Source organism: Miscanthus floridulus, chromosome 8, assembly GCF_019320115.1.
Source record: "Miscanthus floridulus cultivar M001 chromosome 8, ASM1932011v1, whole genome shotgun sequence".
Lineage (NCBI taxonomy): Eukaryota > Viridiplantae > Streptophyta > Magnoliopsida > Poales > Poaceae > Miscanthus > Miscanthus floridulus.
The window spans coordinates 8052518-8076438 of record NC_089587.1 but is presented as its reverse complement, the minus strand read 5'-3'; the positions used below and the strand labels follow the sequence as shown (position 1 = coordinate 8076438).

Sequence of the window (23921 nt, the reverse complement as noted above, 5' to 3'; positions counted from 1 at the left end):
TCTAGCCTCCACACGGAGCGAGAGGTTCATCAGGGGTCCCCCTGACTTTAGGTATGTCCCTCACGCTTCCTTTCGCTCGGAAGGAGGGGTGGAATGTGCCAGGCTACCCTCGATGGGTGCGAGCGTGGACACTTTCGGTGAGCTGTTATCGGGTAGTCCGAGTGTAGGCCCGAGCCCCGTTCGCTAGGGGACGGCTAGCGGTCCAGAGACGCACTCCAAAAGTATCGGAGGATTTCTCTAGTGGGTGCCGAGGCCGTTCGCTGGGCCTCGGTGGCTCGGTGCCTCCCTACGGTGGGATCCCATTCGGATACTTTCCTGCCGGTCTCGGACACGACTTAGGACGCCTCGAGCGACTGTTCGCTCGGGCCTGGGCCATTCGTAGGCTCGCCCCAAAGTCGTCCCTGACTCTGTTGCCCTGGGGCAGCTGTCGAAACCTCTTGGAGGCCTAGCCTTCGAACCCCTGGACCGTAACGGGCTCGGTGCCCTTTATCGTGTTTTGTAATGAAACCTCTAGCATGGCTTTGAACCGTTTGTCTTGGTCTTTGGGTGCAAGAGGAGCCCCCGAGCCTCTGCCTAGAGCAAGAGGACGGTCGGGGGTCCCCTGACTTTTTCATTCGCCCCTCACATATCCTTTTCGTTCGGACGGAGGGTTTGTTTGCCGAGCCCATTCTGGTCTCGGCAAGGTTGCAGGAAGAGCCCCTAGCCTCTGCGTAGAGCGAGAAGGCCATCGAGAGTTCCCCTGACTTTTTATACGCCCCTCGCGCGTGAGGGTTTGTTTGCCGAGGCCCCTTTTGGGCATGGGCCCGAGTTGTGGGGTCTCGGCATATTTGCAGGAAGAGCCCCCTAGCCTCTACATAGGGTGAGAGGGCCGTCGGGGGTTCCCCTGACTTTTTGTGCGACCCTCGTGCTTCCTTTTCGCTCGGAAGGAGGGGTGGAATGTGCCTCGCTACCCTCGATGGGCACGAGCGGTGGCACTTCCGGTGAGCTGTTATCGGGTAGTCCGAGTGGAGGCCCATACCCCGTTCGCTAGGGGACGGCTAGCGATCCAGAGACACACTCCAAGAGTACCAGAGGATGTCTCTAGTGGGTGCCAAGGCCGTTCGCTAGGCCTCGGTGGCTCGGTGCCTCCCTATGGTGGGATCCCATTCAGAGACTTTCCTCCGGTCTCGGACACAACTTTGGGCGTCCCAAGCGTTTCGCTTGCTTGGGCCTCGGCCCCGTATGGGCTCGCCCGCGGTCGTCCCTGACTCTGTTATCCTGGGGTGGCTATCGAAACCCTTTGGGGCCTAGCCTTCGAACCCCTAGATCATAATAGGTTCAGAGCCCGGTTCCTTCATACGAAAGGAATAGGCCACAGGGAATATCTTCCCTATTGGCTCGGTACGGGCGGCGCGCCTTTTGAGGTAGTTTCATTGGGAGTCGAAACGACACCTGCTGCCGTAGTGGCCGAGCATGGCGTGGTGGATGGGACGTAACTGTCCTCGCATTTAATGCGGGAGACGTGGGCGCGTGGGCCGGCGAAATCGGCTCATGGTTAACCGCGCCGGATTGGGGGGAAACTTCCCCGATTTCATCGCCCTCTCATTTCGCCTCCTCCCTGCATAAATACCTGGGGAGTCTCGCCCCTCCTCGTCTTACCTTGCCTGCATTAGCGCTACCTTCGTCGAGCCGTCGCTAGAGCAGTGGGTGCCAGGAAGAAGAGGAGAGAGGAGCGAGCCTAGGGGGAAAGCGAGGAAAAAAGCGAGAGCGTGGGAGGGAGAGAAGAAACTCACCGCCGCACCTGATTTCTCCATCGCACCCATGGCCGGCGACATCGTCGTTGTCGAGGCGGACCCTTGGGATCCGTCGGACGTCACCGAGGAGATGCTCCAGTCGCTTGTCGACGGTGGTCTCCTCCGCCCGGTGACAGATCCCACTAGGCCGGAGTGGATTGCTCCGTACGGCGAGCCAGAGCCGAGGCCTCGCAACGGCTACGTCGTAAGCTTTGTCTCCTTCCACGAGCGCGACCTCGGCGTCCCGGCGGACCGGTTCATGCGGGCGCTCCTGCACTACTACGGCGTGGAGCTCCATAATTTTAACCCTAACTCCATCGCTCAGGCGGCTATCTTTGTTGCCGTCTGCGAGGGGCATTTAGGGATCGCTCCCCATTGGGAGTTGTGGCTCCATCTGTTCTAGGCGGGGCACACTACAAAGCCGACGGGCACGTCGGGTAAGAGGAAGGCGGCGAGGGCCGGAGGCTGCACTCTCCAAGTGTGTCAGGACCGCCTGCACCTCTACATCCCGGCCCAACTCACATCCTCCAACCGTCGGTGGTACACGATTTGGTTTTACCTCCGTAACGACGATGGAGGGCTTCCCCCCTACACCGGGCGGATTGTGGGGAGTTGCCCGGAGAAGTGGAAGTGGGGTGTCCCGAAGGTCAACCAGCCCAAGCTGGAGCCGCTCCTGGAGGGGCTGGCGAGGCTGTGAGGCCATGGCCTCACCGTGGCTGTGGTTGTGGCCGCGTTCCACCGCCGGAGGGTGCTGCCACTGATGGCTCGGCGGCGGCGGCTGTTCGAGATGAAGCTGGGTGAGCCCATTGAGGGCACTCGGATGTCCTCCTCTGCCCTTTCCAAGGAGGAGATCCTTCGTCGGGTAGGGGAGACGGTAGAGGCGAAGCTGAGGGGCGGCAACTTGACCCCTATCGCGATGTGGCCGTCGCGGGGGTTCCTTTCGCTGGTAAGTCGTGCGCCGCTGTAGCCTTTGAACCTCCTCAGTCTCCCCTTACCCCTTGTTCCCTCATGCGTGTTTGTCGTTCCTTCAGGGGATGAGGGACGTGCGCTCCTCTCCACCGCCCATTCCTGAGGACGTGGGGCGGCGGGCGGTCAACCGCGCTCACGCCGATGCGTAGAAGAGGCGAAAGGATGCCAAGGCGGCAAAGTGCACGAAGCACATCCTCGCGCGCGAGGAGCTGGATAAGCGCCGCCGTCAACAACAGAAGGATGGTCTTCCGCTGGAGGAATCCCCGTCGATGTCGTTGTCGATGGAGGCCTCAGACGGGGACGACAAGGTCGAGGGAGGGCGAGGTCCCCTGGACCACCTTCCTGATGTCGTGGAGGTGGTGCCCGGGGTGTCGGTAAGCGGCCCGGCCCCCCGGGAAGGGGAGGAGAAGTGGACCCGAGGCCGGCGGTTGCCCGCTCCGGGGCCGAGGCCGACACGCCCAAGGCGTGGGCGTTAGGCCAACGCGCCGTCAGCCCGGTAGGCTCGGCGGTCATGGTGGAGCAGGTGGCGGCAGAGGCGACGCCACCACCCCTGCAGAGGACCGAAGGGGCACCGGGGTCCACTGAAGACCGACCGGCGTCGATGGATACGGAGGCGACGCCTCTACCGCCGCCTCCGCCACTACGGATGAGGTTTGCCGTGGCGAAGCGGGGGCCGCCCCGATCAAGGCAAGTGTATTCTTGGCAGGGTCGTGGTGTTTTTCAGTCGCTTTTTTAGTTTTGCGCTGACCCTGTAGGTTAATTTTCCTTAGTCGGAAGCGGCCTGCGGACGACCTCCCCTTGGCGCCCCTTAAGGCGCTTAAGGTGAGCCCCGGCTCCTCCGCACACTAGGTGGCGGAGGCACAAGCCGCTATCCAACGCGGCATAGCGTCAGCGAGGGTCGACCCAAAGGGGCCGGCCGCCCAAGGAGGGGCTGCTGAGGCGGCCCCTACATAGACGAGGGAGGTGGCGCTTCCACCTCGTGGGGGCGAGGCTCACAAGTCGGATGGGGCCGGCGTGCCCTTTGTTGCCGAGGCTCCCGAGGTCTCCGAGGCTGAGGCGACGGAGGCTATGGTGTCCACGACCGCTGAGACCGCGGTGGCCATGGTTGGTGTCTCTGCGTCTGCTGAGGCCACGATGGCGGAGGCCAGAGCCCCCGAGACCGTCGAGGCCGTAATTGCAGAGGTCGGAGCCCCCGAGGTCGCCGAGGCCATCGTGATGGCGGCGAGGCCGTCTGTGCAGGAGGCGGAGATGCAGGCGGCAGAGGCCTCTGTGGTGCCCTTGGTTCAGGGCCTACCGCTGTTGCGAGAGAGCGCCCGGGAGGCGGCGGTCTATCCGATCTCCTCCGACGATACTTCCCGGGCGCGGGAGGTGGTCGGCGCTGAGGAGACCGATGCCGTGGAGTAGCCGACGCCGCTCTTGGGCGAGGAAAGCTCGGCCCTCGTGCGGGTCCGACCTGAGCCTTGCGGGTGGGATCACCCGCGGGTACTGTGGCGGACCGGGACAACCCTGAGGGGGAGCCTCTGTTCGCCCTTGAGGACGCGGCCGAGGGCGAGCGCTGGAACACCTTCGAGTAGTACCGCCAGCTGGCGGAGCGGTCGCTACGGACGGCGCTGTCCGTGGTGGCCGACGAACTGCCCGGAGTCGCCTAGGTTTGTGTTTTCCTTTCTCGCGCGACGTTTCCTTTCCTGATTTTGTTGCGACCAATGACCCTCGTTCTGCTTCCCCAGGAGCTCAAGACCCGGTCGCTTAGGAAGTCGGTCTTTCTCCAGCGGGAGAGGGGCGTCTGGGACCAGCTTCAGCGGCAGAGGGGCCTTCTTGCCGACGCTAACGAGCTTCTGTCGGCGCGAAGTGCGGAGGCAGAGGACCTCTGCCTTCGCTGTGCCGACGCAAAGGTCAAGGCGGCCACAGCCTAGACGCAGCTCGCCCCCTTGGCGGCACGGGTCAAGGAGCTGGAGGAGGAGCTTACCCGCGCGGTCAGCGATCGGGATGCCTTCAGGTCCCAGGCCAAAGAAGCGACGGCCTCGGGCAAGGCCCTCGCCGGGCAGCTGGGGGCAGAGGAGAGTGCGCACCGGCTAACCAAAGGCGCTCTGAACGAGGCCCTTGCTGCGGTTGAGGCCTCGCAAATCGAGGCTGTGGTTTTGAAGGGGACGGTCGAGGGTGAGTTCCAGTCCCCTTGTTTTGTTTCCTTTTCCTTATGTTTGCTCCCTGACTTCCTTGTATGGCGTAGAGCTAGGCAGTGAAGCTTCCAGGGCAGCCGAGGCCTCTAGGTTCGAGGCCCAGCAGTTGAAGGAGAAGGCCAAGGCCTGTCAAGCCGAGACCCGTCGCTAGGAGCAAAAGGCCAAGGGTGAGTTCTGTGGGCTTCCATCCTCAGCTTAGGTTGTCCTTTCTCTCGCTCGACCTCATTCCATCTTCCGCAGTGCAGAGTCAGAGGCAGAGATCATTCGGGCCGCCGAGGCTTCCAGCGCGGTGTAGACGGTGCTCGAGACTGAGATTGGGGAGCACGAGGCGCTGAAGCGTGCTGCCCTTTCCGCCTATGAGGCCTTGGAGGTCGAAGGGGTTCAGTCAGGCAGCTCCCTTGGGAGCCGCTTGATTGCGTTGAGTAGCCAGATGCGCGAGCGGCTCTGAGGGGCACTGCACACGGGTGTCAAGCGGGCGCTGGCCGTCATCTCCTCTCACTACCTTGGCGTCGACCTCCCGACCATCAGTGATGGCTATGTTCTGCCTGATGATGACGAGGAGGCCGATGCGGCGGTTGTGAAGCTGATGGAGGCGGCGGAAGGCCCTGGCACGGCGCTGGCGATGCTCTTCGAAGAGGAGGTGGTTCCTCCCTTACCATCTGCCGGTGCTGAAGGCCCTGAGCCTTGATCTGGGCCCCGGGGGCTATGTAAAAATAGAATAGGGGTTATTTTTTGTATCGTAACGCTTGTGGCCGTCGAGGCCTTTACTTTTGAAGTACTTGTGTTTCCTAGTTGTTTTTCTTGTGTTTTCGAGCCTCTGCCCTCTGTCGCTCCTGATCGAATTTTGTTTGCAAAACACCCCCTTGGGGCCTAAGCCGTCCCTTGAGCGAGAGGTAGCGAGGGAGTGCCGTAGCCCGGAGGCGTAGGCTATCTCACGACTCTACCGGCCTCTTGCTTAGGAAACAGACCTTGGTCCAAGGGGTTTTTACAACTGATTCGTCAGAGCCTGCTAGGGACTTGGCGTAGGATTTTTTGCGAAAAACAACTAAAGAATGGTGCATGGGACCTAGGGGACACCTAGGGAGGGGTCCCCTATCTAGCCCCCAAGGGAGGCTTGGTTCTACCGAGGCAGAACCGAGTCTCCCTTGCCATGTTACTGTATTGCCGAGGCCTATGATGGGCTCGGGGGGTTTCTCGAAAAGTTAGACGAACTAAAGAACGCTTTTTAATTGTACTTCGAGAAACGATATATACAATGCTTGGAAATTTAGGGATAAAAGCGACGTAGCTGTTCTATGTTCCAAGTGTTGGTGAAGACTTCGCCCTTCTCATTGGCCAGCTTGTCGGTCCCGGGCTTCAGCACTTGGGCAATGATGTACGGTCCCTCCCATGGCGGGGTCAGCTTGTGGCGACCCTTGTTGCTTTGCGCTAATCTCAACACCAGGCCGCCTACCTTCAAGTCTTGGCCTCGGACGCGTCGGGCTTGATAGCACCGCAGGCTCTGCTGGTATTTGGCCGAGTGTAGTAGCGCGACATCTCGGGCTTCCTCTAGTTGATCAAGGGCGTCCTCTCGGGTGGTGCGGTTACTTTGTTCGTTGTAGGCTTGCAGCCTCGGAGAACCATATTCCAAGTCGGTGGGAAGGACGGCCTCGACCCCATAGACTAGGAAGAAAGGCGTGAATCCCGTGGCTTGGCTTGGAGTGTTCCTTAGGCTCCAGATGACCGACGGGAGCTCAGCGAGCCATTTCTTGCCAAACTTTTTCAACCGGTTGTGAATCCTTGGCTTGAGGCCTTGTAGGATCATGCCGTTGGCACGCTCTACTTGGCCGTTGGTCCTTGGGTGTCCTACGGCCGACCAGGCCACACGGATGTGGTGGTCATCGCAAAACGTCAGGAACTTTTTGCCGGTGAACTGCGTCCCGTTGTCGGTGATGATGGTGTTGGGGACCCCAAACCTGTGGATGATGTTAGTGAAGAACAGCACCGCCTGCTCGGATTTGATTCGATTGATCGGACGAGCCTCGATCCATTTGGAGAACTTGTCGATTGATACCAATAGATGGGTGAAGCCCCCGGGGGCCTTTTGCAGAGGCCCGACCATGTCGAGCCCCCACACGGCGAATGGCCACGTGATGGGGATGGTTTGTAGGGCCAGGGCCGAGAGATGTGTTTGCCGGGCATAGTACTGGCATCCTTCGCAGGAGCATACTAGCTTGGTAGCGTCGGCGACTACCGTCGGCCAGTAGAACCCTTGGCGAAAAGCGTTCCCTACGAGCGTCCGAGGCGCCGCATGGTGCCCGCAGGCACCTGCGTGTAGGTCCCAAAGCAGGGCTTGGCCCGCTTCGGAACCGATACACCGTTGGAGGACACCTGAGGGACTTCGCCTGTATAGTTCGCCGTTGTAGAGGGTGTAGGTCTTGGCTCGCCGCGCAAGCCGTCGTACTTCGGTTCTGTCGTCAGGAAGCTCCCCCCGATCGAGCCAATCGAGGAATGGGACTCGCCAATCCGCGTCCTGATCAGTCTGTGGAGGCTCGGTGTTGACTTCCATGACCTCGGGCTTGGTTGAGGGGGTCTCGGCAGTAGAGGGGGTGTCGAGCTTCGCCGCGGGTTCCACAGGTGGGCCCTCTTCTATTGCCGAGGTGTATCCAATGGAAGGTTTGTGGAGGTCTTTGGTGAAGACGTTCGGGGGGACCGGGACCCGTGCTGAGGCCATCTTTGCCAGCTCGTTGGCGGCCTCGTTGTACTTCCTCGCGACGTGATTTAGCTCGAGACCGTCGAACTTGTCTTCTAGGCGTCGTACCAGCTTGTAGTAAGCCTCTATTTTGGGGTCGAGGCAGTTTGACTCCTTCATCACTTGATCTATGACGAGCCGCGAGTCGCCTCGGACGTCGAGGCGTCGCACCCCAAGTTCGATGGCGACTTGCAAGCCGTTGATAAGGGCCTCGTATTCGGCCACGTTGTTGGAGGAGGCGAAGTGGAGCCACACCATGTAGCGCATGTGTACTCCGAGGGGCGAAATGAAGAGCAGACCCGCGCCTGCCCTGGTCTTCATCAGAGATCCGTCGAAGTACAGGGTCCAGCACTCCATCTGAATTTGAGCGGGTGACAGTTGGGTATCTGTCCATTCAGCCACGAAATCGGCCAAGACCTGAGACTTGATCGGTTTTCGAGGCGCAAAGGTCAAGGTTTCCCCCATAATCTCGACAGCCCATTTGGCTATCCTGCCCGAGGCCTCCCGGTTATGAACTATTTCGCCTAGGGGGAAGGAGGATACCACAGTCACTGGGTGCGACTCGAAGTAGTGATGCAGTTTGCGCTGGGCCAGGACCACGGCGTAGACCAGCTTCTGGATGTGGGGGTATCGTGCTTTGGTCTCGGAGAGCACCGCGCTGATGAAATAAACAGGTCGTTGGGTGGGCAGAGTGCCCCTCTTCCTGCCTCTCTACCACTACGGCGGCGCTGACCACTTGGGTCATTGCGGCGACGTAGAGCAAGAGGGTCTCGTTCATGGCTGGGGGTATCAGGACGGGAGGATTCGTGAGCAGTGCTTTGAGTCTGTTGAGGGCTTCTTCGGCCTCGGGAGTCCAAGAAAAACGCTCGAATTTTCTCAAGAGTCGGTACAGAGGCAAACCTTTTTTGCCGAGGCGCGAGATGAAGCGGCTCAGGGCCGCAAGGCATCCCATGACCCTCTGTACTCCCTTGAGGTCCCTGATTGGTCCCATGCCGGTTATAGCTGAGACCTTCTCTGGGTTAGCTTCGATGCCACGTTCTGAGACTATGAACCCCAAGAGCATGCCTCGGGGAACCCCGAACACACACTTCTTGGGATTGAGCTTGATGCCCTTCTCTCTAAGGCATTTGAAGGTTATTGTCAAGTCGTCGACGAGACCCTTGGCCTTTTTGGTCTTGACCACGATGTTGTCTACGTAGGCCTCGACGGTCCGCCCAATGTTGTCGCCAAAGACCTGGGTCATGCACCGCTGGTACGTGGCACCTGCGTTTCTGAGGCCGAAGGGCATCGTCACGTAGCAGTACATGCCGAATGGTGTGATGAAAGAAGTCGCGAGCTGGTCGGACTCTTTCATCTTGATTTGATGGTAACCAGAATACGCATCAAGGAAAGACAGGGTTTCGCATCCCGCAGTGGAGTCAACGATCTGATCGATTTGGGGTAATGGGAAGGGGACTTTTGGACAGGCTTTGTTCAAACTGGTATAGTCTACACACATCCTCCATTTCCCACTTTTCTTCCTAACTAACATGGGGTTAGCCAACCACTCTGGGTGGGATACTTCCTTGATGAACCCGGGCGCCAGTAGTTTCTGCACCTCCTCACCGATGGTCCTACGCTTTTCCTCGTCGAAGCGGCGCAGGCGTTGCCTCACCGGTCTAGAGCCGGCTCGGACATCCAAGGCATGCTCGGCGACTTCCCTCGGTATGCCTGGCATGTCCGAGGGACTCCATGCAAATATGTCGGCATTCACACGGAGGAAGTCGACGAGCACGGCTTCCTATTTGATGTCGAGGGTGGCGCTGATCCTCAGCGCTCGGTCGTCGGGGCAGGCGGGGTCGACCGGGATGAGTTTAATGGTTTCTACGGGCTCGAATGCCCCCGTGCGACGCTTGGAGTTAGGCACCTCGCCACAGAGTTGGTCGAGGTGGGCGATGAGGGTCTCGGCCTCCGCAAGAGCCTCGGCGTACTCGATGCATTCAACGTCGCAGTCGTATGCATGTTCGTACGTGGACTCAATCGTGATGACATCGCTAGGGCCTAGCATCTTGAGCTTGAGGTAGGTATAGTTGGGCACTGCCATGAACTTGGCGTAGCACGGCTGCCCTAGAATGGCATGGTAGGCTCCCCCAAACCCGACTACCTCGAAGGTGAGGACTTCCTTGCGGTAGTTGGAGGGGGTGCCGAAGCAGACAGGAAGGTCGATGCGCCCGAGGGGTCGCGTGCGCTTCCCCGGCACGATGCCGTGGAAGGGTGCGACGTCGCCTTGGAGCCTCGACCGGTCGATCTCCAAGAGCTCCAGGGTGTTGGCGTAGAGGATGTTGAGGCCGCTGCCTCCGTCCATCAACACCTTGGAGAGTCGGGTGTTGCCGATGATCGGGTCGACAACCAGTGGGTACTGCCCGGGATTCGGAACATGGTCAGGGTGGTCATCTCAATTGAAGGTGATCGCCTCTCGAGACCAGTCGAGGTACTGGGGGGTGGCCACCTTGACCGAGAAGACTTCTCGGCGTTCCCCCTTGCGCTGCCGCGCCGTAAGGCATGCCGAGGGCCCACCGAAGATCATGAAGACGTTGCATACCTCGGGGAACCCGTCGCCCTTGTCCTCATCTCGGTCGCCAGCGCCCTTCTGCTTGGCGTCGTCGTCGGGGAGCCCGAGCCTGGCGTAGTAACATCACAGCATGGAGCAATCCTCGAGGGTGTGCTTGACCGGGCCTTGGTGATAAGGGCATGGTTTCTTGAGCATGTCGTCGAAAGGCCTAGGGCCTTTGGGGCCTCGGGGATTCTTGCGTTCTACGGCCTCGACCAGATCAGCCTCCATGACCTCCTGCTTCCCTAGGCGCCCCTTTTTCTTTCTCTTGGGGAGGTGGGGGGCTGAGGCCTCGGGTGCCTCGTCCCTCCGCTTACCCTTGGTGTCGGTGTCGGGGAAGATGGCTCCAACAGCCTCTTCACCCGAGGCGAAGCTGGTGGCGATGTCGAGGAGCGCAGCAGCGGTGCGTGGCATGTTCCGACCTAACTCCCGAACCAGGTCTCGGTAGGTGGTGCCGGAGAGGAAAGCCTGGACGATCTCCGAGTCGCCGACGCTGGGCAACTCGGTGCACTACTTGGAGAAGCGCCGGATGAAATCTCAGAGAGACTCGCCTGGTTTCTGGCGGCAACTCTTAAGGTCCCAGGAGTTTCTGGGACGTACGTATGTGCCCTGGAAATTCCCAACGAAGACCCTAACCAAGTCGCGCCAGTCGTGGATTTGTGAGGGAGTGAGGTGCTCGAGCCAGGCTCGCGCCGAGTCTGACAAGAGCAAGGGGAGGTTGCGGATGATGAGCAAGTCATCATCCGTGCCACCTAGCTGGCAGGCTAGGCGGTAGTCGGTAAGCCAGAGTTCGGGGTTGGTCTCACCGCTGTATTTTGCGAGGTTGGCTGGTTGCCGAAAATGGGCCGGGAACTGGGCGACACGGATAGCTCTGCTAAAGACTCGAGGGCCAGGTGGCTTAGGAGAAGGACTACGGTCTTCCTTGTTGTCGTAGCGGCCACCTCGGTGCACATGGTAGCCTCGGGCGGGCCCCTCACCGTCGTGGCATCGTCGTCGGCCGACCAGCTCATGGTCTCCCTGCACCTCATGTCGATTGTCGAGGTGGTCAAGAAGCACGGGGACCCTGTGGGCTATCGGTGTTCGAGCAGGTTCGGGGTGAGCTGAGGCTTCCCTGTCCTGCCGAGGCGGTGCCGCAGGCAGGTTCAAGATGCCCCCGTGCCGTCGGGAGGCGGAACTCTCGGCCTGCTGAACCGCGGCGGTCTCTAGGAGATCTCGGAGCTCGCCGTGGACCCGCCGCCCCTCCATGGTAGAAGGCTCGGGCATTGCGCGAACCAGCATTGCCACAGCCGCGATGTTCTGGCTAGCGCGATTGAAGACCGGGGGTTGCTCATTCCCTTCGTCGTTATGGATGCGGTGATGCACGTCGAGGGCCCTCCGTCGGGCTCCCCCGCCTTCGCCGTGACCTCGCTGTTCCTGTTCGAGAGAGTCTCGAAGCTGCTGCAGAAGGAGTTGGTCTTGCTCGACCTTGGCCTAGAGCTCATGGAGCTATTCTAGGTCTGGGCGCTGAGGTCGCGCAAGAGCGACGTTCTCATTTCGTGCGGCCGGCAGGACGGCGCGTGGAGGTGTGACGGCGCCCGCGCCTGGGCGAAGCGGGGAACGGCTACCTGCCCCCTTGTCCTCCTCGCCCGCCCTCGGCATCCCGAGCCTGACGTGAAAACACTCGCGAGTGGGGTCGTAGGTGCCTTCGTCGTCGGAGTCGGAGTAGCCGAAGCAGTAGTCGCTTGCGGCCAGGAACTGGCGCAGAGCCGCAGGGTTGTTGAGTCCAGAGAAATCCACTCCGGGCCATGCCTCGTTCTCATCCGAGGAGTCGGCGTGGGTGCTTAGGTCGAGGGCGAAGCGCTGGCTATGTTCTGAGGGGTGCTCGTGAGCGGCAGTGTAAGCGTAGGCGTAAGAGGCGGCGGCATTTCTCAACCCAAAGGGGTATGGGGACGGTGCCGTCGCTAGATTCTGCCCCACCGGGGTTGGCTCTTTAGGGAGTGGTGGAGCGGAGCTTGATGACTGGGTATCGCCACGTGCCACAGGCAACTTCCTTTGTCCAAGCTCAGGCTAGACAGGTCCCCAGCCAGGGACCCTGTGCCAACAGCTAGTCATAGGATATCGGCGGGGGGTGGCGTGTCGCCCCGGATTCACGTAGCGTCGGGGTGGCCTTGTTCGTGCCGTGCTTGGCGAGCGCGGTGAGAGCGGCCGCCCGGACGCTGCCTGCGCCTAGGCTGCCGGGGCGTAACTTCATCGTCAGATGGTGGGGCTCGAGGAGTGAGGAGTACCATGTCATACTCATGCCCTAGAGACATGAACTCAAGGCTCCCGAACCAAACCACGGTGCCGAGACGCAATGGTCGTACGGGGTCTGCCATCCGGAACCTGCTGGGATGATGAAACCGACACGCAGCAGCCCCTACCTGGTGCGCCAACTGTCGGTGTTTCGGACCGGGGGGTCCTCAACCAACCAGTGAATTTGTTCTGCGTGCTCCCGATTCTGGATGGTGATGCAAAGAGACACAAGGTTTATACTGGTTCAGGCAATCAAGGCCCTATGTCCAGTCTGAGAGATCGATCTTGTATTCCTTGCACCGGGGTGCTCGTAGTAGGGGGTTACAAGCTAAAGGAGAGAGGGAGCTGGTCCCAGGTCTCGGTAGGGTGTCGTGCGAGCCACTTGAGACGTTGCTCTCAGGCGGCAGGGATGTGCGTGTGTGTGTGTTACCAGGTGTTCTCCCCCCCCTAAAACAGCCCCAAGTCCTCTCCTTTTATAGCATGAAGGGAGGACCAGGACGGTACATGAGCTAACTATACGGCATCGTGTGAACAGAGGCGGCGTGTCCAGGCCCTGTAGCCTGTTCCTGTGGCGACGTAGTCGTCGGAGTGGTCCGTCCTTGGAGCACTGGGGCGGTGTGGCCGTCCCATCAGATCCTGTGCGTCGTGGGAGCCCCGGGACTGCCTCGGAGTGGGTGCGGTGGTGGGCGTGCAAGCCACTGTGGACGGACTGTGCGCGAGGCCGAGACTTGGTCGGTGCCGAGGCTGCACCGTGGTGGAGGTATCTCGGCAGGCACGAACCCCAAGATAGCCGAGACCTTGGTGTACAGTGCCGAGGCCTCGAGTGGGCGGCTGATCGTGGGTACAGTGTTAGGACACAGTGGCTAGTAATTCCCGCCGTACCCTGTCCCAGCCGGTATGGCGCCGATCGTGGACACAGCGTTAGGACACAGTGGCCGGTAATCCCCGCCGTACCCTGTCCCAGCCGGTATGGCACTGATCGTGGACACAGCGTTAGGACACAGTGGCCGGTAATCCCCACCATGCCCTGTCCCGGCCGGTATGGCGCTGATGCGACCTCGGGTCGCGTCGGCCATTCTGTGGCGTTGAGCCGTCGTCCGGCTGAGATTGCGGGAGTGGTTGAAGCATTAATGGGACATGACACGTTGTCTGGAGGGTCGGTCGAGGTGGGGGGGTGACGGGCTGCGGGCGACCCGGCCTCGAGCGACACGGAGACTGAGGCCTCGCGTGAGATGGAGATCGGGCTCCTTGCCAAGGCCTTGCGCGAGACGCCTCACGCGATACGGAGAATGTACCCCCTACCGAGGCCTTCCCTGGAGAGCCTCGGGCGAGACGGAGATGGCGCCCCCCGCCGTGGCCTTCCCTGGGGAGCCTCGCGCGAGGCGGAGTTTGTTCCAGGATGCCGAGACCTCCTGCTTGAGGCTCGAGGCGAGGTGGAGGAGGACCCAGTGGGCTCGGTCGTGGCAGGTGAGGAGCCCACGGCTTACCTTCTAGCTTTATTTTTTAGATGGGTTTTTAGCGACCCATTTGATGTTTGCTTGGGGTACCCCGTTCTAAGGTACCCGACACGTTCTAACATACAAGAATCTCTTGATGCCTCTCACCCTCTTTGCTCAATGCTATGTTCCCCACACTCTGTAGATTCCCTTTTTTTCATTCACTGATGTTGAGCCTCAGAGATTCGGTGATAAGAACAACTCCATGAGTCTCTTTATATATTTCTATATTGATAGGAAGCTCTTCAGTAGTTTCTTCTGTTAAACCTAAAACAGGATCTCTAGGCATAGAACTAGCATGTCTACTTGCTTTTGAATAAAATGGTGAGTCCTAGAACATCTACTAGTGCAGTAGCAGTATATATAACGAGAGAAAGAGAGGGGTGAAGGGTGCAAACCTTCGGTCGCCTTGGATGAAGATGGGCTCACCATCGCAGTGCTTGGCGATAACCTAGTGGCGGTGTCGAGTCGAAGGGCGGTGGCGCAGTAGCGGTTGCAGGGCAGCCCAGCGACGTAGCAGCCCCTCGGTGTAGATGCAGAGGCGGTGGCAGCGCGGCTGGTGGCTTCCCGTCACTGGCTGTGCCCCTCTAGATCGGATTAGGGATTTCGGTGGGGAACTGTAGCTCGACGAACCTCGTACTCAGAGCCGTCGACCTCCACCTCTATTTATTGCACAGTGTGACAGGGGCCCTCCAGCCATAGTGGGCTGGGCGCCCCCGATCAGGGCACGGATCAAAGGCCTAACTGGGCCGTTGGGCCCAGTTTGGGATTAGATATCAATCTAACAATCTCCCCCTTGATCTCATACCATCTTTCAATTTCATATCATTTACTTTTGTTCATTCCATTACAGATTGACGCATAGAGCATGTTTAATCGTCACGGTCAATTGCCGATAGATTTAAGAACTACAACGCACCACTCTGTTCTGAAATAGATACTTAACTTTGAGCCTTCTTTTGTCCAGGAATTATAGGCTTTCCCTTAAACCCATGCTGGCTACATGTTGTCTGAACATATTGGGTGGTAAGCCTTTTGTAAGCGGATCCATGAGTATCTTTTCGGTACTTATATGCTCAAGACTTATGACATGATCCCGGACTTTATCTTTCACAACATAATACTTTATGTCAATGTGTTTGGCAGCACCACTTGACTTATTGTTGTGAGCATACTATACTACCGAATTATTATTGTAGTATAACTTAAGTGGTCTATAGATATCGTCAACCACCTTCAAACCGGGTATGAACTTCTTTAGCCAATTCACCTACCCCGTTGCCTCATAACACGCTACAAACTCGGCATACATTGTGGATGATATAGTGACGGTTTGCTTTGAACTTTTCCATGAAATAGCCCCCCCCTGCGAGAGTGAATACATATCCAGACGTGGATTTTCTATCATCTCCCGCATAATCAGAATTTGAATATCCCACTATATGGAGTGAATCAGATCTTCTATATGTCATCATGAGGCTTTTCGTTCCTTGCAAATAACGCAAGACTTTCTTTACTAATTTCTAGTGTTCTATTCCAGGATTGCTCTAGAATCTGCCAAGTAAACCGGTAACAAATGCCAAGTCAGGGCGCGTACATACTTGAGCATATTGCAAGCTTCCGACAGCTGAAGCATATGGAACCGCTTTTATTTGATCGATCTCATACTGATTCATGTGGCATTGAAAATCTCCATATCTGTCGCCCTTGACTATAGGAGTAGGTGAGGGACTACATTTGTGCATACTGAATTTCTTTAAGATCTTTTCTATGTATGCCTTTTGTGACAATCCTAATACCCTTTACTTCTATCTCGGTGAATCTCGATCCCTAAAACGAACGAAGCTTCACCAAGATCTTTCATATCAATTTTTTAGGACAAAAACTTTTTTGTCTCTACTAGTAGACTGACATCACTACTAGCAAGTAAGATACCATCCACATATAGGACAAGGAAGATAAACTTTCCATTCTTAAACTTTGCATAGACACAATTGTCCTCTACATTCTCTTTAAACCCAAAATTCCTTATTGTCTGATCAAACTTCAAGTACCACTGTCTTGAAGCTTGTTTTAATCCATAAATGGATTTCTTTAGGCGGCATCCCATTCGTTCTTTTCCTTCCATGATAAAACCTTTCGGTTGTGCCATGTAAATATTTTCCTCCAAGTCCCCGTTGAGAAATATCATCTTTACATCTATCTGATGTAATTTTAAATCGTAATATGCCACTAATACCATTATGATTCTGAAGGAATCCTTACATGAGACTGGAGAAAAGGTCTCATTGTAATCAATCCATTCTCTTTGCGTAAAGCCTTTTGCCACAAGTCTCGCTTTATATCTCTCTATATTCCCTTGAGAGTCAAGTTTTGTTTTGTAGACCCATTTACAGCCAACTATTTTGGCTTCTTTAGGAATTATTTCCAAGTCCCAAACTTTATTGGCATTAATAGATTTCATTTCATCTTCCATGGCCTCAAGCCACTTCGATGAATGATCACTTCTCATGGCTTCTTCAAATGAGGTGGGATCATCCTCCATTTGAAATTCCTCAGTGTTGTATACTTAATAGTCAGCAGGAATAGCTGATTTTCTAACTCTTTGAGACCTTCTAGGGGCCTCCACATTTGACACATTTTCTGTTTGAGAATGTTGTTGCTCCCCCTCATGTGTGGTAATATGTTCTACAAGATCCTGAAGAACAGGTTCCTCATCGTCATTCATTGTTGCCACAGGCGAAATAACAACAGGTGCTGGCACCATAGTATCTTGCACTGTCGGTGCAGCGACAGCAGGTAGTGAGAAAAATAGCTCATGAATCATCAGAGTGGGCGCATACACCTGCTTCTCTTGAAGGTCAATGTCTCGAGTTACCATGCTCTCCCTCATCATTTCATCATCTAGGAAGACAGTGTGTCTCGTTTCCACAAACTTTGTATGTCTATCTGGACAGTAGAAACGAAAACCTTTTGACTTTTTTGGGTAGCCAATGAATGACAACTTACTATTTTGGGATCTAGCTTCCCAATGTTTGGGTTAAATACTTTAGCCTCAGCAGGACTCCCCCACACACGTAACTGGTTTAGTGAGGGTACTCTTCCAGTCCGCAACTTATACGGTGTTTTGGGCACCAACTTACTTGGTACTCTATTGAGAATATGAATGGTAGTTTTTAACGCCTCCATCCACAGGCTCAATGGTAAGGTGGAGTAACTTATCATACTGCGCACCATATCCATCAGGGTATGATTGCGTCTTTTAGTTACTCCATTCTGCTGAGGTTCGCTCGGTGTAGAATACTGGACTACTATGCTATTCTCCTGTAAGAACCTTGCAAAACGTCCAGGAACTTGGCCATATGGGGTATGCCGACCGTAGTACTCCCCCCACGGTCGGACCTGACTATCTTAATCTTTAAATTGTGTTGGTTTTCAATTTCTGCCTTAAATATCTTAAATTTATCCAATACTTCTGTTCTTTCTTTGATTAGATAAATATAGCCATAATGGGAGTAATCAGTTGTGAATGTTATGAATGAATCATAACCATCCACACTCTTTACGGGAAACGGACCACAAATGTCTGTGTGAATAATCTATAAAATTCTTGCGCTTCGTTTAGCATCTTTCTTAATTTTCTTTATATACTTTCCTTTTATGCATTCTCTGTATTGTTCTAAATCTGAGAACTCTAATGGAGGAAGAATATCATTCTTAACTAGTCTTTCTATTCTCCCCCTCGAAATATGGCCTAAACGACAGTGCCATAATTTCGACGACGCATCGTGAGCTCTCTTTCATTTTCTGTTTACATCCGCAGACGAGGATACATTCTCATTGTCGCACGCAATGTTCCCATCATCACATATAACATTCACATCATCACGTAGTGATAACAAATAAAACTTATTTTGTAAAATAGCAAGACCAACACATGCATTATTAAATGTTATCTTACATTTGCCATTTCTAAAATGGCAATCATATCCATCATTATCCAAGTATGAAACACTAATCAAGTTTCTCTGTAAAGAGGGAACATAAAGTACATCTCTAAATAAAAGTGTGAAACCATCAGCAAGCTCTAGAGAAAGATCGCCAACGGCTTCAACATCTGCTCGGACTCCATTTGTAACTTTAACGTGTCTTTCTCTTCTTTGCGTAGTCCTCGTCGAACAGAATCCATGTATGGAATTAGTAACATGAACAGTTGCACCTGAGTCAATCCACCAAGTAGATTTCGAATACTGTACATACAGGGATTCATTTATGAACGTAATAATATTCTCATCTTTCTTTGCCATGATCATCTTTAAGTAATTGGAACAATCTTTCTTATAATATCTCGTCTTCTTGCAATAGAGACACTGGTGTTTCTCTACTGTGAACTTATTCTGCTGAGGCTGATGTAGCATGGGACCCTTTCCCTTTGAATTTGAGGAGTTAGCATTATTATTCTTTTTCTTGTTGTCTTTCACATAATTGATAGTGCCACCATTGGCAGCTTTCATTCTCTCCTCCTCTTGCACACACATAGCCATGAGCCTCTCTAAGTCTCACTTCTCGGGCTAAATAACATCATAATATTGCCATTAATCAACGTTGGTCAGAATAATAACAATATTATAATAAACTAAAAACACATCTATTTTTCAAAATTAAATTCTCCCGTTGGTTCGAATTTAATAATGAAAATAACAACTTTAAATACGCAGTGGAAAAAAATTCAATTTAATGAATTTTACCCATAGAAAAATTCTCTTTTCTATTTACGTTAAGCCATTTATCCATTTCCTAGGAAATAAATATTTACTAGAAAAAGAAAAAGAAAAAATTGATTCAAAATGAACACTGTTCTTTAGCCCAGCCGGCAAAACGGCCTAGCCCACTCTGCTTGCGCGGGCGCTGTGCCTCCCAGGCCGCAACCTGCACCTGGGACGCCAAAGCCGCGTGGCCGCGCGCGCCCGCCTGGGCCGATCGTTGGCCCGATCGATCTGCACCGTCCATCTTAATCCGACGGCCATGCGCGCGTTTCGCTCAAAATAAAAGCAGACGCCGCGGCGCCCTCGGGGAAAACCCTAATCCATTCTCTACTGCTCTCTCTCTCTCTCTTCGCCTCGCTCCACTCTCTCCTCAGCGCAGCAGCCGCGAGCACTAGAGTGAAAGCAAGCGCGAAGATGGCGCCGTCGCCAGTCCCCTCTCCGGCGTGCGCGCTCCTCAGCGGGTAAGAACGCCGCCATCGAGCGGTCTGGGCGGCGGTGCCCTGATCCCATCCAAAACCCTAGATCTGACCCGTCCACTTCTCCTCCTCCTCTGTCTCGGTCCCACGACGGCACGGAGATGATGATGGTGCCATCGCCGGCCCTTTCACCGGCATGCGTGCTCCCTAGCGGGTGAGCGTGCCACCGTCAAGTGGCCTGGCCACGGCGCCCTTTGCCCGAGCACCCGCTCACACGGTGCGGCGGCGAGGTAGGCCTCTTCCCCTTCCCCTTTTCTTTTCTTTGATTTTTCCTTTCTTCTCTTCTCGGATCTATCCGATTTAGGGTTGGGGATGGGGTTAGGATCGAGATTAGGGTTTGGTTAGGGTTAGGGTTTTGTTCACTATTCTTCTTCCCCAAGTTTGATTCGCGGGTTAGGGTTCGGCTTCGCGTGCCGAGAGCCCTTTCTTTTCTCTATTCTTCACCCGATTAGGGTTAGGGTTCGATGACCCTCTTCTTTTCCAAGATCTGGACGGATCTGATCTCTTTCTTTCCCCTGACATGATCTACATCTAGACAGAGGGTTCCGATAGGCTAGATCTACACCTAGTTAGGCTCTGGTACCATTGTTAAACCTAAAGCAGGACCTATAGACATAGAACTAGCATGTCTACTTGCTTTTGAATAAAACGGTGAGTCCTAGAACATCTACTAGTGCAGTAGCAGTAGATATAACGAGAGAAAAGAGAGGGGTGGAGGGTGCAAACCTTCAGCCACCTTGGATGAAGATGGGCTCACCATCGTAGTGCTTGGCGATAACCCAGTGGCGGTGTTGGGTCGAAGGGCAGCGGTGCAGTAGCGGTTGCAGGGCAGCTCGGCGACGCAACAGCCCCTCGGTGTAGATGCAGAGGCGGTGGTGGCGCGGCTGGTGGCTTCTCGTCATTGGCTGCGCCCCTCTAGATCGGATTAGGGATTTCGATGGAGAATTGTAGCTCGGCGAATCTCGTACTCAGAGCCACCGGCCCCCACCTCTTTTTATTGCGTAGTGTGACAGGGGCCCTCCAGCCATAGTGGGTTGGACGCCCCCGATTAGGGCGCGGATCAAAGGCCCAACTGGACCGTTGGGCCTAGTTTGGGATTAGAGATCAATATAACATCTTCAATTAGATCTTCAAATATTATAATCTTCTATTCCGGATTTCTCGCTGACCAAAGATGTAGAGCATAAACGACTCTATAGAGTGCACGCAAAATATTAAAAAATCATTGGAGGGTGGAAAAGGTATACTGAACGACTTTGAGTTAAATGCATTAGTGACCCTTAAACTTGTCTAATGATGTCATTTAGGTTCACGAACTTTGAAAACTCTTTTCTCGGTCCCTGAACTTGTTAAGTGATGCACCACAGTGGTCGATACGGGTCCACAAAGGAACTCATGATGCACCATTTTATAGGTTTAGAGATATATAGTGCATCAATTAATATAGGGAAATTGGCTGGCGGACATCCACAGTGTGGTGGTCGTTTGCTGGCGGACACCCAAAGTGGAGCTGTATGCTAGAAGACACTCTAGTTTGTTGTAATTATGCCAGAGGACACCGTGGGCCGGTTTCCACCGGTTGAGGAGAGAGAAAAATTCAATTTGGACATCCGGTGCCCCTGAGCCACGTTTGGGTCTGGTTGGACCAGCTAATAACCGACCCAAGCCTGGTCTGGTTAACCGGTTCATCTCCATCTGTCTAAGTCCTTGCCGCACATGCATCCAATTTCTGCCTCGTCGGCTTCTGCAACCCATGACAAGGTCACCACCTAGGAACATATGAACTGGAGACCCTGCAGTAGGCTTTCATTGCAACATTTGTCGCTATACCAAGATCCAAGCCCAACAATGGCGTGCTCGATCGCCTTCATATCCAGCACAGCGATCCATTGACCAGAAGCCCCGTCCGTCTGTCCGTCCATCCAAAGCTGAAAGCTTGATGAGGATTTTGACCGCTCAGCGGTCTAGACATGGAGATGTTCCAGGAGGACACGCTGTCGTCGGCGACGTCGTCGCCGGCATCGTCGCTGTACACGCCGTCGCTGCACCTGCATGGTGGGCTCGGGTCGTCGTGGGTGCAGGAGCTAAGCCACGACCAGCAGGGCCCGCGCCTCATCAACCTGCTGTACCAGTGCGCAGCGGAGGTGGTGGCGGGCGCTTTCGACCGCGCCAACTTCTACCTGGAGCAGATCACGCAGCTGGCGTCCCTGGACGCGCCGCACACGCTGCAGCGGCTCGCCGCTGTCTTCGCCGACGTGCTGGCGCAAAAACTGCTGAACCTGGTCCTCGGCCTATCACGGGCGCTGCTGTCCACGGGGGGCAACTCCGTGGAGGCGCACCTGGTGCCCGCCGTGCGGCGGCACCTCTTCGACGGGCTACCGTTCATGAAGCTGGCGTACCTGACCACCAACCACGCCATCCTGGAGGTGATGGAGGGCGAGAGGTTCGTGCACGTCGTCGACCTCTCCGGCCCCGCCGCCAACCCGGTGCAGTGGATCGCGCTGTTCCACGCCTCCCGCGGCCACCGTGGGGGGCCACCGCACCTCCGCGTCACGGCCGTGCACGACGGCAGGGAGTTCTTGGCCAACATGGCCGCCGTGCTCGCCAAGGAGGCGGAGGCGTTCGACATCCCGTTCCAGTTCAGCGGCGTGGAGGCGAGGCTGGAGGAGCTGGACATCGACGCGCTCCGGCACGTCCTCCGCGTGCGGTCCAGCGAGGTGCTGGCCATCAGCGTGGTCGGGCAGCTGCACCGCCTCCTAGCGGTCGATGACGCCGGTGGTAGGAGCAGGCATGTCCCGGGCAGCAGCTGCCTGACCCCTGTGCAGATCATCGCGCGGTCCAGCCCAAGCAGCTTCGGCGAGCTGCTGGAGCAGGAGATCAACACGCGGTTGCAGCTGAGCCCGGACTCATCGGCGGTGCTCTCCATGTCGCCGCAGTCGTCGTCACTGTCGCCAGCTCAGCAGCAACAGCAGAGGGAAAAGGCAAAGCAGGGCAGCTTCCTGCACGCTGTGCGGGCGCTGTCGCCGAAGATCATGGTGGTGGCGGAGCCGGAGGCAAACCACAACGCGGTGACGTTCCTGGAGCGGTTCGAGGAGGCGCTCAACTACTACGCGTCGCTGTTCGACTGCCTGGAGCGCGTGTCGGCGGCGCAGGCGTACCGGTGCGCGGGGGAGCGGGCTCGAGCCGGTTAACCAGACCAGGCTTGGGTCGGTTATTAGCTGGTTCAACCAGACCCAAACGTGGCTTAGGGGCACCGGATGTCCAAACTGAATTTTTCTCTCTCCTCAACCGGTGGAAACCGGCCCGCGGTGTCCTCTGGCATAATTACAACAAACCAGAATGTCTTAGCATATAGCTCCACTTTGGGTGTCCGCCAGCAAACGACCACCACTGTGGGTGTCCGCCAATCAATTTCCCCATTAATATAAGTTTAAGGATCTAGAAATGCGTTTTAAAGGGTTGTGAACCTCTTTAAAAAAAATTAGAGAGTTTTTAAAAAAAAAAACTATTGGGGATATTTTAAGCTGGTTGGGCTAATGACTTTAGGACCAGCTGCTACTGCTATCAGAAATAAAGTTGGCCTTATTATGCCCTTAAGATCCAATCTACTTCAGCCTCCAGATGTCTCTTGTCCTCAGCAACAATCCGTACAATACATGACAACGGTGTCGGAGCAGGGTTTCTTTTTTGTGTGGTTCTGTTGGTGGCTATTGTACGTTTTGGTCGCTGCCGTTGCGGTGGTTATTTCGTATGGTTGTATGAAAAAGGTATTCAACTAGCCAACGACAACGACAATAGTGGAGCCATCAAGCTCTCTATCGCCGGCCTCAAGAGTCTCAATCCTTTGCCTTCAACACAATGCTCCATTTCTGCATTAGAATGAGTGAGCGGTGCACTGCAACTATAGGAGAAGCCACGGCTAAATTTCTGAACACGAGGTCTTTTTTTGGAACGTACATGCGCCTTTGTAAAATTTCTGTGTAATTCTTGTGTTTCAAAGAGGATCAAAGCGTTTGTAATAAGCCAGACTCTCCAGCCAATGCAGCCTTAAGGAAAGATTTTTTTGTTCATGCGAATTTGAAAGATCAAAATCACGATTTGTACAAATAATGATGCATGCTGGAATGCCATCATCGGAAACACGAGAGGCTACACTCTGCATGCGCAAGAAAGGGTCATGGTCTTAAACTTCTGTGTGTATTTCCGTTTCCGTTACATGATTAAATGGTGTTGACCTTCTACTCCTAAAAAGAGCAAATTGGACCCGTTCACCACTCCATGGCTCAGGCTTCACACTTCGATTTTTTGCGCCGACATGTGGACCCACCACCCCGCTCCCCGTCCCCCGCACACCTCCCCAATCCGGAAAAAAAACAGAGCCCCCGCCCCTGCTCCCGACGGTGCCCGGACCCTCCCCAGCCGCCGCCTGCCGCCGTCCCGCCCCTGCCAATGCCGGCGGCCTGACACTGCCCTGTCATGTCGCCGCCTCTCCCTCCCCAGCCGCCCCCTCCCCGCCGCGTCCCTGCTCTGCCCGGTCGGCACCACGCCCCGCCCAGAGCCGCTGCCGAGGAGGCGGTCCGGCCAGGGTGGAGGCGCTCTCCCTCGGCGGATCCGGTTATGTAACACCCGTAACCAACGGCGATCACCGATGACGTGAGCGCACAAGGATGGAT

The 23921-nt window shown here is 55.5% G+C and overlaps 1 protein-coding gene across 1 annotated transcript; it reads left to right on the top strand.

Annotated features, from left to right (window-relative positions):
- The first annotated feature begins 21203 nt into the window (after window positions 1-21203).
- On the top strand, window positions 21204-22439 carry LOC136468518 (scarecrow-like protein 3). Its single transcript, XM_066467064.1, has one exon. It carries the CDS (start codon window positions 21219-21221, stop codon window positions 22437-22439), a length of 1221 nt encoding a protein of 406 aa, XP_066323161.1. The 5' UTR covers window positions 21204-21218.
- Window positions 22440-23921: the final 1482 nt, after the last annotated feature.